This window comes from Onychostoma macrolepis, chromosome 13 (genome assembly GCF_012432095.1).
Source record: "Onychostoma macrolepis isolate SWU-2019 chromosome 13, ASM1243209v1, whole genome shotgun sequence".
NCBI classification, from domain to species: Eukaryota; Metazoa; Chordata; class Actinopteri; order Cypriniformes; family Cyprinidae; genus Onychostoma; species Onychostoma macrolepis.
Window position 1 is genome coordinate 16,363,085 of NC_081167.1, and position 13,548 is coordinate 16,376,632.

At 39.1% G+C, this 13,548-nt stretch overlaps 1 protein-coding gene across 3 annotated transcripts in view; it reads right to left on the reverse strand.

Moving 5' to 3' along the window:
- adka (adenosine kinase a) overlaps nt 1–13,548 on the reverse strand; it is a 173,703-nt gene that overhangs the window by 77,255 nt on the left and 82,900 nt on the right. For all 3 annotated transcript variants that reach the window (XM_058794894.1, XM_058794895.1, XM_058794896.1), the window contains exon 6: nt 8,754–8,862. In XM_058794894.1, coding sequence (XP_058650877.1) covers nt 8,754–8,862 — 109 coding nt within the window. The remainder of the gene's footprint in view (nt 1–8,753; nt 8,863–13,548) is intronic.

Sequence of the window (13,548 nt, forward strand, 5' to 3'; positions counted from 1 at the left end):
TGCGAGCGTGTGTGTGTGTGTGTGTGTCTCTGAGCGAAAGCAGCGATACCTACGTGGGAGGGATGGCATTGCGAGTCACCTCGCTGAAATCATCGGCAGAGCCCTTGTGAACAAGGTGTCATTATGAGTATGAAATACAACCAACCCCCAACCCAGTGCCCAATTTTGTTGCCAGGGAACTCTGATGTCTGATTGGTGAAAAAAGGACGAGGAAAAAAAAACAGAGAGAGGGTGATGGAGAAAAAGAGAGAGAGAATAATGCCACTTCAGGGTGTAGGCTGCCATACTGCTTGCTGTATCAGTTAATGGTCTCTCTCTCCTGCTCTGCTGACAGTATTTTAGACGTAGCTCAACCTGCTTTGTGTGCGCCATAGCACTTACAGGTCTGAAAGCTCACGCTAGGCAAATGCACAATGTGAAAAGTGAGCTATAGATAGTGTTAGAAAGAAAAACAGAGAGAGAGAGAGAGAGAATGAGTGTTTTTATTTTTTTTCACAGGTGACACTTCCTTTCACAGCTACCTCCGCGGCAGAGCCACATCCTCCCTGGACGAAGCATCCACTCAGTGGAACTGGCACACGCCTGCAAGTGTCAAGAGCTCCTCTTTTATGTCCCTGGGCTGCTCTAGAACCATCTGCAGCTGGAGCCTCAGAGGCCCGCCGGGCCCCGCTTTTAATTATCTTCATCTCTCTCACACTTCACCACACCCACTGTTTCTATTTTCTCCCTCCCCCAGAACGTGACTACGTGCACACCTTTAAATGCTCCTGTCTCTTTAAGAGAACAGTTGTATGTCAGTGCCTTCAGAGACTGCGGGTTCACTGAGAGCAGAGAAGACTGACACGCTGAGGTTAATGCTCAGGTGTAATACACAATACATTTGTGCTTTATGTTTATGACAAGTAGGATGGTTTGGAGGTACAGTAGGCCCATAATAAAACAAACAAATAAATTAATAAATAAAATAAACACATTATGGTATACTCAGGTATTCATGTAATACTTACATTTGATTTAATTTCAGCTTTATTTCATTTCAATGAATGAAAATGCTCTTTAAATGTTTTAGTTAACAATAACAACAATGGCAGTTATCATAATTTAAATATGAATAAACAAATTTTCAAAAAAAAGAGAAACAATGAATTCTAAAGTTTTTTTTAATTTTATCTAAAAAAAAAGTTATACAATTATATAATATAAAATAATCAACATAATATAATATTAAAAATATTTCAAGGCTCCATATAAATGCTTAAATTGTATTTATTCATTTGTTCATTTTAAAATGTAACAGAGCAGAGATGACTCGCATGCTGAGGTTAATGTTTGGGTTTAATACACAACACAATCTTTTTCATCATAAACATCAGAAGAAAGTGTTATTTAAAAGAATAGTACGCTTGAAATTTAAACACCCATGAACATTTACTCACCCAGATATTTTGTCCCAGATCTGTGAGACTTATTTTTGCATGGAAAACAAAAGGAGATATTTAGCAGAATGTGCATGCTGCTCTTTATATCATACAATGAAAGTGTATGGGTACTAGAGGCAGTTGTGGAAAAAATAACAGTTTTGACACTGTGCTAAATATCTCCCTTTGACAAAGTTGAATAAATGACAGAATTACACATTTTTACGTGGACTACCCCTTTAATGGACATTTTGACCATAATTTGACATTCTTACAGTAATCACGACAAAAATGTGATACATTTTTGCACAACTGTCCCTGTGAATGTGCACCGAAATCCATCTCCATTTTTGGTGTGTTTTTTGCAGCTCTGTTCCTGTCTCTCATTACTGCTCACTGAAGAACACTCTGCCTCAGGATTCTGATTTCCTAGCAACAGCCTGCCACCAAACATTTGGCACAAGTTCAACACCCCTCTTTCCCTCCCTCCTCTTCCCTTCCTTCCCTCCCTCCTCTCTTTCTCTTCTCTAGTGAAAAATGGCTGTTCTGCCTGTGTGCTGTCCTCTGCCGTGCCACGGTGGCAGAGCGGCGCGTTGCCCGGCCCGAGCCTCTATTACCTCTCTCTCTTCCAATTGCACCCTTTGGTAGCGGGCGCGCTGGGAGTCAGCAGCAGGCATCATTAATCAGTGCTTTACCGCAAAAACTCCCTCACGCTAATCTGATTTACAGATGAATGAAACTGAGGAAAGAGGGAGGGGAGCAGAAGAAACGAGGAGGGTATTGCTGTTAATATTTACAGAGCTTGCAAGGCGGCACAGTGTTGATATTCCCCAAACACTCTGCTTGGGTTTTGTTATAGTTAGTGTAAAAGTATAACTTTTGCAATTAATATGGCCCAAACGACATTACAGAGTGAATCCAAACTGTATTTTGTAGCTAATTTCAGCTTTCACTGTGTTAGCGAGTTGGTTTTTACTTTAAATCTACATTACTATATATTTATGATTTGTTTTCATTTTTACTTAAAACTTATTAAAAATATTTTAATTTTATTCAAAATAATGACAAATGTATTATATACAACAATTAGAAAATAGTAATGAAATATACCAACATATTAATAGTTAAATTATGATTTTTATAGAAACTAATAGTAATATAATTTTTATATTATTTAGTGTCTATAAAATATATACTAATGTATCAATGCAAAGTATATAAATACATATATACAATTTTCAAATACTTTATTCAATTTATTATTTTGTGTGTGTGTGTATTAGAGGCTGACATTTTTTCGGGAATCCCGCGGGATGGGAAACAAAATCGCTACGAATCACGTGATTGGGACGGGACAGGAAAAAATGTCAGCGGGAGTGGGCGGGACCGGGAATAGTAATGATACCCAACTTTATACACAAATATATCTTATAATAAACTATAAACTGTATATTTTAATTCTGAACTCAAGTCTAGTTGCCCTGTCTCGCTCTCCTCCTGTTTGCTTTGGTGTGGCTGTTTAAGTGAATGACGCAGTCCGTGACGGACAGATCGTTAACGGCTGGTCTATGTGGTAATACACACTATCATTCATCGACCTCAAATATGGCTTTTCATCTGAAAGATGTATGTAGCAGCAACTTTACATGGCCGCTCAATATGATATTAACCTAGAGAAATGTGCGCTATTGAAGTGTTTGTTTGGAGAGTGGAAGCTGAATAGCGCGCTCGCTGCAGGACAGGTGCCGGTGCGCTCACTTGCTCTTAAAATCTCCGTAATTTTTGGTCATACAGATAAAAGTAGCCTAATACATCTTTCGAATCTGTAAAGACTTTATTTGTGTACACTCAGAATAACAACAAAACGTTGCGCTTTAAAGCAAACAGGGTACGCGTTAGGTCTCTGAGCGAGAAACTTCGAAACTCCGTCTTTGAAAAATATATCTATAGAGAGTGAAATGTCTGCTTTCAAATGAAAAAACAAAATTCAAATAGAAAACGTGTGTGTTAGCATGGATGATTTACATACAATTTAATGTGTGCAATGTAGCCTACACTGTGCATAAACTGGCTTTCAGTTCAATATAATAAAAAAACGACATTTTGGGTTTTTATTCAATTAAGGTGGGCACGCTGTGATCTGTACTATATTTTTACTGTAACTGACAGATTTCGCCTCTAATATGTATATGTGTGTTATATATACACATACATATATATATACATATATATATATATATATATATATATATATATTAGGTTGCACGATACACGGTACTACGGTAGTATCGCGATACTAAAGCTTAAAAATACCCGTGGTGCCATTGCATTTTTAAACGGTAGTATCGTCCATACGGTACCGTAAGATATGTTGTATGCACGGCAAGAACACTGTTTAAAACGCTTCATTTGAACATTCATGCCAGCAGAAACATTACAAGTTGATTGCCAAATGTCTTTCTGCTGTGCTCTGTGTATACGCATTATATGGTATTGAGTGTTTCCGATGCTTCAGTTCAGTTTGCAATGAAAAGTCGCACTTGCACGCCGTTGTTCATGCTGCAGTTTATCAGAAGAAAGGGTCTGATTCAGACCATCTTATGTCATTTTAAAAACAGCAGCTCAAGCATCACTTATTCAACATCATAATATCTTACAAGAAAGTATTCTCACAGTTTAATTCATTTGACCACTTCTAGAACAGGTGTAATAGTTCGTTTCTGGAAGCATCTTGCGATCACGAATGCAAATCCATTCATCAGCATAGCGGCTTTGCACTTGGTTCTTATCAATCATTATATATATTTTTAAATTAATTTATAATGTTATGTTTTAATATACATGCTGCTAACTCGAAATTTCAAGATACGCGAGCAAAAAATGCTCCTGACAGTTCGGCAATACGACACGAGCAAGAGTGCTGTTTTTGTTTCGTTTGTTCGAATCCAAATCCGCGTTGGTTTGGGCAAATCACTGATTCACTGAGCCATTCATGAAAACAGTCATTTGATTCGCTCCTGAAGGATTCAGCCTTTTGAAAGAATCGTTTGAATGACTCAGTGATTCAATCACGAACTTCTGCCACCTGCTGGCCGTTTTAAGTTTCCCATCTAAAAGTAGGCATATTACATTATTTTCCAACATATTTCTATATTCAGAATTTAGTATTTAAAACACTAATCTCATAACATTATTTATGCAATTATGTATAAATGCCACATCTAAATGTCACTTCATGCAGCTTCTGTGCAGTGCTGAGATGAGTTTTGTTTAGATTATTTCATGGAAAACAATAGCCAGTCATTCATTCACATTAAGTATTCAGAGAATAATATTGTCTGTTTTCACTTACATCTATTTATTTATTAAATTTTGATTCATTTTGTAGAATTGAATTTGAAATTAACACAATACTGCATAGTATCGTGATACTACTTGGTATCGTGATACTTCAGCTGGTATAGTATCGTAAGACATTTTTATGGTATCGTGACAACCCTCATATATATATATACATACACACACACATACACACACACACACATATATATACACACAAACACACATATATATACACACACACACACACACACACACACAAACACACATATACGCACACATATATATACACACATACATACACACGTACACTAGTGTTGTCATTTTTATATATTACTATACATTATGTAATAAGTAATACACACACACACTATAAATGTGTATATATTTGTATTCTGAATCATTATGTGATTGGTTGTGTCATCCTTGCAGATATTTAAAATTACTTTTAATTGCCTTTACACTTTGCAGTGATGTTGATTAAGTAGCAGCTGACTAATAAAAAGTTGTGCCTTGAATGTCAATAAAACAAGAACCCGCCAATAATTTAGCATTTCAGTTCTGCAGAACCACAGCCTAAGACTTCATTTTACCTAAACCTGTGCGACTATTATTCTTATGCCTTGCAAAGCACAGGTATTTCCTTCAGGAAATGCATATCTATCCTCTCAATAGAACACCATCAGGGTAAATTAAAATCAATCCCTGAGGTTAAAGTGAGCGAGTTGCATGGTTTCATGTTCACACAGGGATGTCTTCCACTCTGAACACAAGGTCAATGGAGATTACCGCTCAAGGAGGCCTCCCTTATCACTGCACTGAAGCATGCCACAGTGCATTAAGTGGAAATGGCGCTGGATGGTCTCCACTCAGCCCTCTTTAAAAAACAATCTCAGCAAAATGCACCACTGAGGACTATCGAGCAGACCTTTGCACTTACGATTCACAATATGTCCTTGTTTACCATTAAACGAGTAAATCTAGCTGGTTACCGAGAGGTGCTTAGGTGGAAAATGGAGCAGTCCTGATTGATGCCATGATACGGTACAATTCTAAGGCCATGACTCCGTAAATAGCAGATAAGATTTCTGGCAGTGGACCGGGGTGCAGTCACAATGTGCTATCCCATAATGTCAAGGGAGCTATGAGAGAATCGGACCAGATCTGAAGCAGTGTAGTGTAAGAGCTCTCTAAGGGGGTGAGCTGAGGATTGACCACCACTGTATTGTGATCTCACAGATGGGCTCACATGGTTGCCAATTACATGGCAATTACATATTTGCACAGCCACCAATGATAAATCCGGCCTAACTCGCTACAAACCCAGCCAACATATTTGCATTTTAAATGAATTGGGATTTAATTCATCGCTTTTATGCTGAACACCCAAAATGTGGATGAATTACTATGCCGGTTATAAATATACATTTCCTGTTTCCATTCTGATTCACAGATTCTCCATTTGATTCCAATGAGAGCTACATTATCATCAAGTTACTCAATTAACATCATTATAATTACATTCAGTGATTGAATATTTTAATATTTGATGATAGATAGATGATACAATGATAGATAGATGGTAGAAAGATAACAGAACACCAGACAGACAGATTCTATTGCTGAAAGATTCAACTTAAATGTAACAACTCAAATGGATCTAGCATGATTTTGATTCACTAAAGAATCATTTATAAGAGAGTCATAAGAGTCTTTTGTTTATGAATCAAACTACACTAGTCATGCTGTATATAAAAGATCAATCTTAGGATTTTATGACTCAATATCTAATTTAATGGTTAAATCAAAATAAATGTTTAAATGACGATCATGATTAATCAGAGAATCAATATTTTTACCCTGCCCTAATGAACTGGTGTTGAATCTATTCATTAGATAACAAGGTAAGACGCATGCCTCCTTGTGCAAGTAAAGAAAGAGATACTCAAAAAAACCAAAAAACTTAAGGTCAGCAGAGAAAGAGCGAGACAGACAGAGAGAGAAAGAGACAGATGTGGCTTGATGCATAACAAGGACAGACTGGCTGGTGCCACAGCCTGTGATGGTTATATGGAAGAGGAAATCGCTTACATAATCCTGCGTCAGTTGAATACAGAGACTCCTAGATAACCAGCAGGACTACGAACAAGAGTGCTCAGTTTATTTGATCAACCGGCTTGTTTTCAGTTTCTCAGTTCAAACAATCAAGATCTGACACCCAGCCAAAATAAGCACCGCAGTCCCTTCAGAAACAAGTGCGTGTAGAACAAAAAGGAAGTCGGCTGAGACTTCGACCGCTGAGACCTCGGTCCGTGCTCCTGTTGTGGTCGAGTCGGCTCCCTTAGGGACCATGTCCATCTCTACCTGCTCATCGCTTTTAGACCAGGGGCAGAATTCAGGAACATTCGCGCCACCATTAAGGTGGGAGAAGATCTACTCCAGTAATGAACTTTCTCTGGCTGGATAATCAATTCTCACACTCCACGACCATCCCTGGCCTGCCTCTGGCCAGAAAGTGAGAGAGCGAGAAGAAAAATGTGGGGCTGGAGCGGCTGTGCAGCTCGGCCAAATGCATTAAACATGTCTGTGGAGCAGAGACCTGCAGTGCACCTGCAGAAGCTGCGTTCACGGCTCGGTTTGGACCTGTGGAGGAAAAACAAGCCAACCCACTGGGACGCTCAGCACTCCAATCTCAGCTGAAATTTGAGCCTCGGACAAACCGAGCAGGGCATCCACAACAGAAACCATCACCTCTCCCTCAGGATCGCTGTCAAACAAGCACTACCGAAAAGCCTGGGCTGACAAAACAGGGACAAGACTTTCAATAAACACTGGAATGTGCTTGCTTGCTTTCTTTCTCTCTCTGCCGTCGAGGACAGCCATTCATCCAAGGGCACAGCTTGATGTGGATCTTGATGTTCGGCAGAGCGCCTTGTGCGACTGCACACTTATGCAACAAGCGCGCTGAAAAGAAGTGACGGCGACAACAAGCCGATGAAGCGGCAGAGCCATCAGGGCACTTTCCCATGAACGTCAGTGCATTGAGCAAAGTTTGAAAACACAAAGGCCGTCAACACGCAACGGCTCCTCAATATTCATGCATAGCCTCGAGCTTCCCATTCACCAAACGGCAGCATGATGAAAAACGTTTAATCAGGGACAAAAATGATTTGATTAGAGTGTCATGTTACAATGGCTGCCAAATCGAGCTTCAAAGACTGACTCCTGCTTCGAGGTTAATCACAGTCCTACAATACAGGTATTCAACAAATGATGTCCGAGCCGGTGCAGATGCCAGACTTTCCCTCAATGAATGGAGCTTACAGCAGGTACAGACCCACATGGAGAGCCATCCCAATCACATTTGCAATGGCTCATTAACAATAAGGTCGGAGTGTAATGGGGTCGCTCGTTTCACACCAACCTTGATTACAGGTAATTACGAGCAGCGGCTTTTTGCATCTCTCTCTTCTCATGGTGTGTACTCAGAATTAACCAGCACAGTTGACTAGCAGAGCGGACGAGTGCTTAGACAAACTTATTTTTTTAAGGGCTTAAGGTAAATGAAAGCGTCTGGTCGGTAGGTGACCTTCATTGTGAGTCATCCCACCCTCTCCTGACCTGTCGATCAAGCCTCTCGACTCTCACAGGTCAAAGAGCAGCGACCGCGCTTTAGACTCCAACCCCCACCTTCCAGTGCCAGTTGCAGCCCTTCGGGATTTCATGCATCATGGCAGTGTAGGGTTTGGAACAGAAGTTACATACTCTAGATGACAAGAGTTTCTACCATTAGATCACAATTGCAAACACACATCCACACAAAACCTTCATCAAGAGGAAAAAGCTGCACCCACTGCAATCTGATTTTTCTGAGTTTGGCTCAGAGAAGAATAAGCAAACTGCCAACAACTTGAAAAACTGAATTTTAACACTTCGCATCATGTGGTGACAAACTGCAAAAAAGGCAAAAGTGTCAAGAGAGGCATTTCTACTTACAGCGATGTAGTAAACTTGGGCTTTCTCAACAAGTTTCCAGTTCTCCTCCAGATCGAGGTGTTTCTCCTTCTTGTAGCAATTAGCGGCTGCAAGATTCGCAACAAGAGACCTAACAGATAACAAAAACACAAAACTACAGTCACTGTCAAGAGTATAAACTAGGGTCAATATTATTATATTTTCCAGCAAAATATGTGCATGAATATTACATAATGGTGTTACATTATGGAAATATAATTTCCAGTTTTCAGAATTGCAATAAATTAAAAATATTTAAATAAAATTATTCAATATTTGTCTTTTTTTTAATAAATATTTTATTTTATACATTGTACAATATTTTATACATTTCAAGAGTAGTAGTGTGAAATAAATAAATAACATGGGTTCAGTTAAATGTTGGAGGGCATCTAAAAAAATCCAGCAAGACAAATGGTCCAGGAAGATTTTAAAAAAGAAAAAAAGTAGTAGTTGAATATATAAAATAAAATGTTTCACAAATGCATTTCTCTCCAGAAGGGTTTGGAGAAAAATTGTATCTTTAAATTATCATCATTATACGACCCAAAGGCACTGTCTATTTCTCATAACAGCAGTGCCCATTTCCTTCTCTTAAATGGCTTTATACGAAACAAACCACATAAGGCGGTTGAGAAACCGACTTTATCTTCAGGGTGATTGCGTAAATTATGTAGCTCCTTCACCGAGTGAAACGTGCTGCTGCTGTACCTTTGTAAATTGCTGTAGGCGGAATACGGCTAACATATGGACTATGGTTTTCTAAACAGCTGCTTAGTGTCAGCTCTGCCAGAATTAAATATCAACACACTTTTTTCTTTATTTCTCTTCTTTTTATTTAAGTGCAAATGCCTTACAAGACCTTTCCCATAAATAAATGAACAAACAAATCAATAATGCAGGAGAACTGCAAACGTCCACCGGGACTGCTGTTTCTCCATTAACCTCCCGGTGGTCCTCGTATCAACAAAAACAACTAATTCCACTTTGAAAAACAACCACTCTCATTATTCACTTGTTACTGAGAGGATGCGGTCCCAACAGGCCAGCCGCTACAATGAAGCAGCATTAGCCTTAGAGAAGAAACACTGCTATGCACAGTCAGGCCACAAATGAGAATCAATAGACCTGCGGTTATGGCTTTTGGAGGAAAAGTGAAGAGGTTTGATAGAAAAGGCAGACACAGAGAATTTATAAACAGGTGCATGCTTGTTAAAAAGGCTTCAAGAGAATATAAATGTAAATCATGTAATCAGAAATATATACATATATATTATTTCTGGCTTACAAATTTGATTTGCTGTTGGAGCCGTGTTGTAGCGCACAGTGCACATGATCAAGGCACAGAGCAACATTACTCATGTGGGTGATGCAGGTTTCAAGTTCAGCCTGCAATATGTCCACATCATACATCCTTTCCATCTCTCTGAGAAAATCTGTTTACTATGTATATGGGATATTAAAATTCTAGCTAGTGCAAAAAGCTGATAAATATATTAGTTTTATTATCAGTCATAACATGAAAATGATTAAGTTTTTCCATATATATATATATATATATATATATATATATATATATATATATATATATATATATATATATATATATATATATATATAAAAAGTTTGGCATTTTTACGTTTTTTTTTTTCTTATGCTCATCAAGGCTGCATTTATTTGATCAAAAATACAGAAAACCAGAATAATCTGAAAAAATATTCAGATGTAATTAATCACTAAATATAGAAAAATTGTGATGCATTTAAAAACAAAAAACAAAAGTCAGCCGATAGCCAATGTGGTACCAACATATTGTTCATCTCTACCATGTGTGTCCACATCTAATAAAACAGCAAGCATTCTTGAGAAAAAAAACAAACAAAAAAAGCAGCTGATTGTAATTTTCACAGAGGAACATGCAAGATGCTGATCTGACACCCTCTGGCTTGATGTCACCATGTTAATCAAAATCAAATCCATTAAGGCATAATAAGCATTTCGAGTGGCAGAGTCACGCTGATCTGACCAGGCAGATTATGTCGGACTTTCCTCCACGCTATCATTAAGGCTCGCAGTGAGATGCGGTGCAGAGAGGAAGGGCAGACCTCTCGCTGCAGGCTGTAGACCCGTGACCTCTCCCTCCCCCCTCAAACCGGTCTGAAATCAGTGGCCTTTTAACACCATTTCTCGTCTGGCGGCTGCGTACAGGTGCGCCGCATAGCTGGAGGGAGAAAGTATCGAGGAAGATATTGATCAAACCGCTTTCAGGCCTTGAGCTGCAGGTCTGCAAGTCTCCTGTAATGAAAGGGTCTGCTTTGACAGGTGAGGTGCTAATGAGAAGAGTCTCATAAGGCCAAGGCTGACAGCTCTACAAGCCCCTGCTCTTTCAAACTGTCTCTAATGCATAGTCCGCTCTCACCAACTCCATGACAGTCTAAACAAAGAGACCAGCCCTCATAAATCTCCTTCTCGAATTTCATATGTTCACTGGTTACATGGGACCTTTTAAACAAATATTATATGACTACAAGTATGTGTACTCCAATTTGGTCTATAATACCTGGAGAAGGCTATCTGTTAATATTTGCTTTCATAAACACTCACTCAACATCAATTATGTAACAGCAAATGCATAAATCCACGATAAAGTGACCAGGATGATCTGCAATGCCTCTCATTTGTCAGCTTGGCTCAGAGAGGGCACACCTGTGAGCGGTTGTTCACGTACACACACACTTACAATAGTTTTGTTAGCAGCTCTGATTAAAAGGCAATAGCATGGCTGACAACATGCAAAACAAATGCAGATCACCACCTGAACGATCACGACTGCCTCAGAGGAGCATCTATTATTCAGCTGATGACACTGACACCAGTGCCCCTACAGATGCATGCTTATTTCATTAAAGGAAAAGTCCTGCCAGAAATGAAATTAAAGTGTGTATGTTTTTCAATGAATCCCCAAAAATATCTTTGAAGAACCCCTAAGCACATAAAAACAGTTTATAGTGACCATAATTGTCAAGCTCCAAAACACAGTTTCCTGCACTACTACTAAGCAGTGCTGTTGTGAATCTACAGCACGAAACAGTCTGATTTTTGAACAAATCAACTCTTTTGAGTCTGATCTTTCTAGGGAATCAAAATATGAATCAGCCAGTGTGGTTACTAAATTAACCTTATTTACAAGACTCAACAAACTGAACTGAAAGATATTAATTTTGTCATCTAATATACAGGTGCTGGTCATATAATTAGAATATCATCAAAAAGTTGATTTATTTCACTAATTCCATTCAAAAAGTGAAACTTGTATATTATATTGATTCATTACACACAGACCGATATATTTCAAATGTTTATTTCTTTTAATTTTGATGATTATAACTGACAACTAAGGAAAATCCCAAATTCAGCATCTCAGAAAATTAGAAGATTGTGAAAAGGTTCAATATTGAAGACACCTGGTGCCACACTCTAATCAGCTAATTAACTCAAAACACCTGCAAAGGCCTTTAAATGGTCTCTCAGTCTAGTTCTGTAGGCTACACAATCATGGGGAAGACTGCTGACTTGACAGTTGTCCAAAAGACGACCATTGACACGTTGCACAAGGAGGGCAAGTCACAAAAGGTCATTGCAAAAGAGGCTGGCTGTTCACAGATCTCTGTGTCTAAGCACATTAATAGAGAGGCGAAGGGAAGGAAAAGATGTGGTAGAAAAAAGTGGGCAATACAAGCAATAGGGATAACCGCACCCTGGAGAGGATTGTGAAACAAAACCCATTCAAAAATGTGGGGGAGATTCACAAAGAGTGGACTGCAGCTGGAGTCAGTGCATCAAGAACCACTACGCACAGACGCATGCAAGACATGGGTTTCAGCTGTCGCACTCCTTGTGTCAAGCCACTCTTGAACAACAGACAGTGTCAGAAGCGTCTCGCCTGGGCTAAAGACAAAAAGGACTGGACTGCTGCTGAGTGGTCCAAAGTTATGTTCTCTGATGAAAGTACATTTTGCATTTCCTTTGGAAATCAGGGTCCCAGAGTCTGGAGGAAGAGAGGAGAGGCACACAATCCACGTTGCTTGAGGTCCAGTGTAAAGTTTCCACAGTCAGTGATGGTTTGGGGTGCCATGTCATCTGCTGGTGTTGGTCCACTGTGTTTTCTGAGGTCCAAGGTCAACGCAGCCGTATACCAGGAAGTTTTAGAGCACTTCATGCTTCCTGCTGCTGACCAACTTTATGGAGATGCAGATTTCATTTTCCAACAGGACTTGGCACCTGCACACAGTGCCAAAGCAACCAGTATCTGGTTTAAGGACCATGGTATCCCTGTTCTTAATTGGCCAGCAAACTCGCCTGACCGTAACCCCATAGAAAATTGTAAAGGTATTTACAAGGTATTGTAAAGAGGAAGATATGATATGCCAGACCCAACAATGCAGAAGAGCTGAAGGCCACTATCGGAGCAACCTGGGCTCTCATAACACCTGAGCAGTGCCACAGACTGATCGACTCCATGCCACGCCACATTGCTGCAGTAATTCAGGCAAAAGGAGCCCCAACTAAGTATTCAGTGCTGTACATGCTCATACTTTTCAGTGGGCCAAGATTTCTAAAAATCCTTTCTTTGTATTGGTCTTAAGTAATATTCTAATTTTCTGAGATACTGAATTTGGGATTTTCCTTAGTTGTCAGTTATAATCATCAAAATTAAAAGAAATAAACATTTGAAATATATCAGTCTGTGTGTAATGAATGAATATAATATACAAGT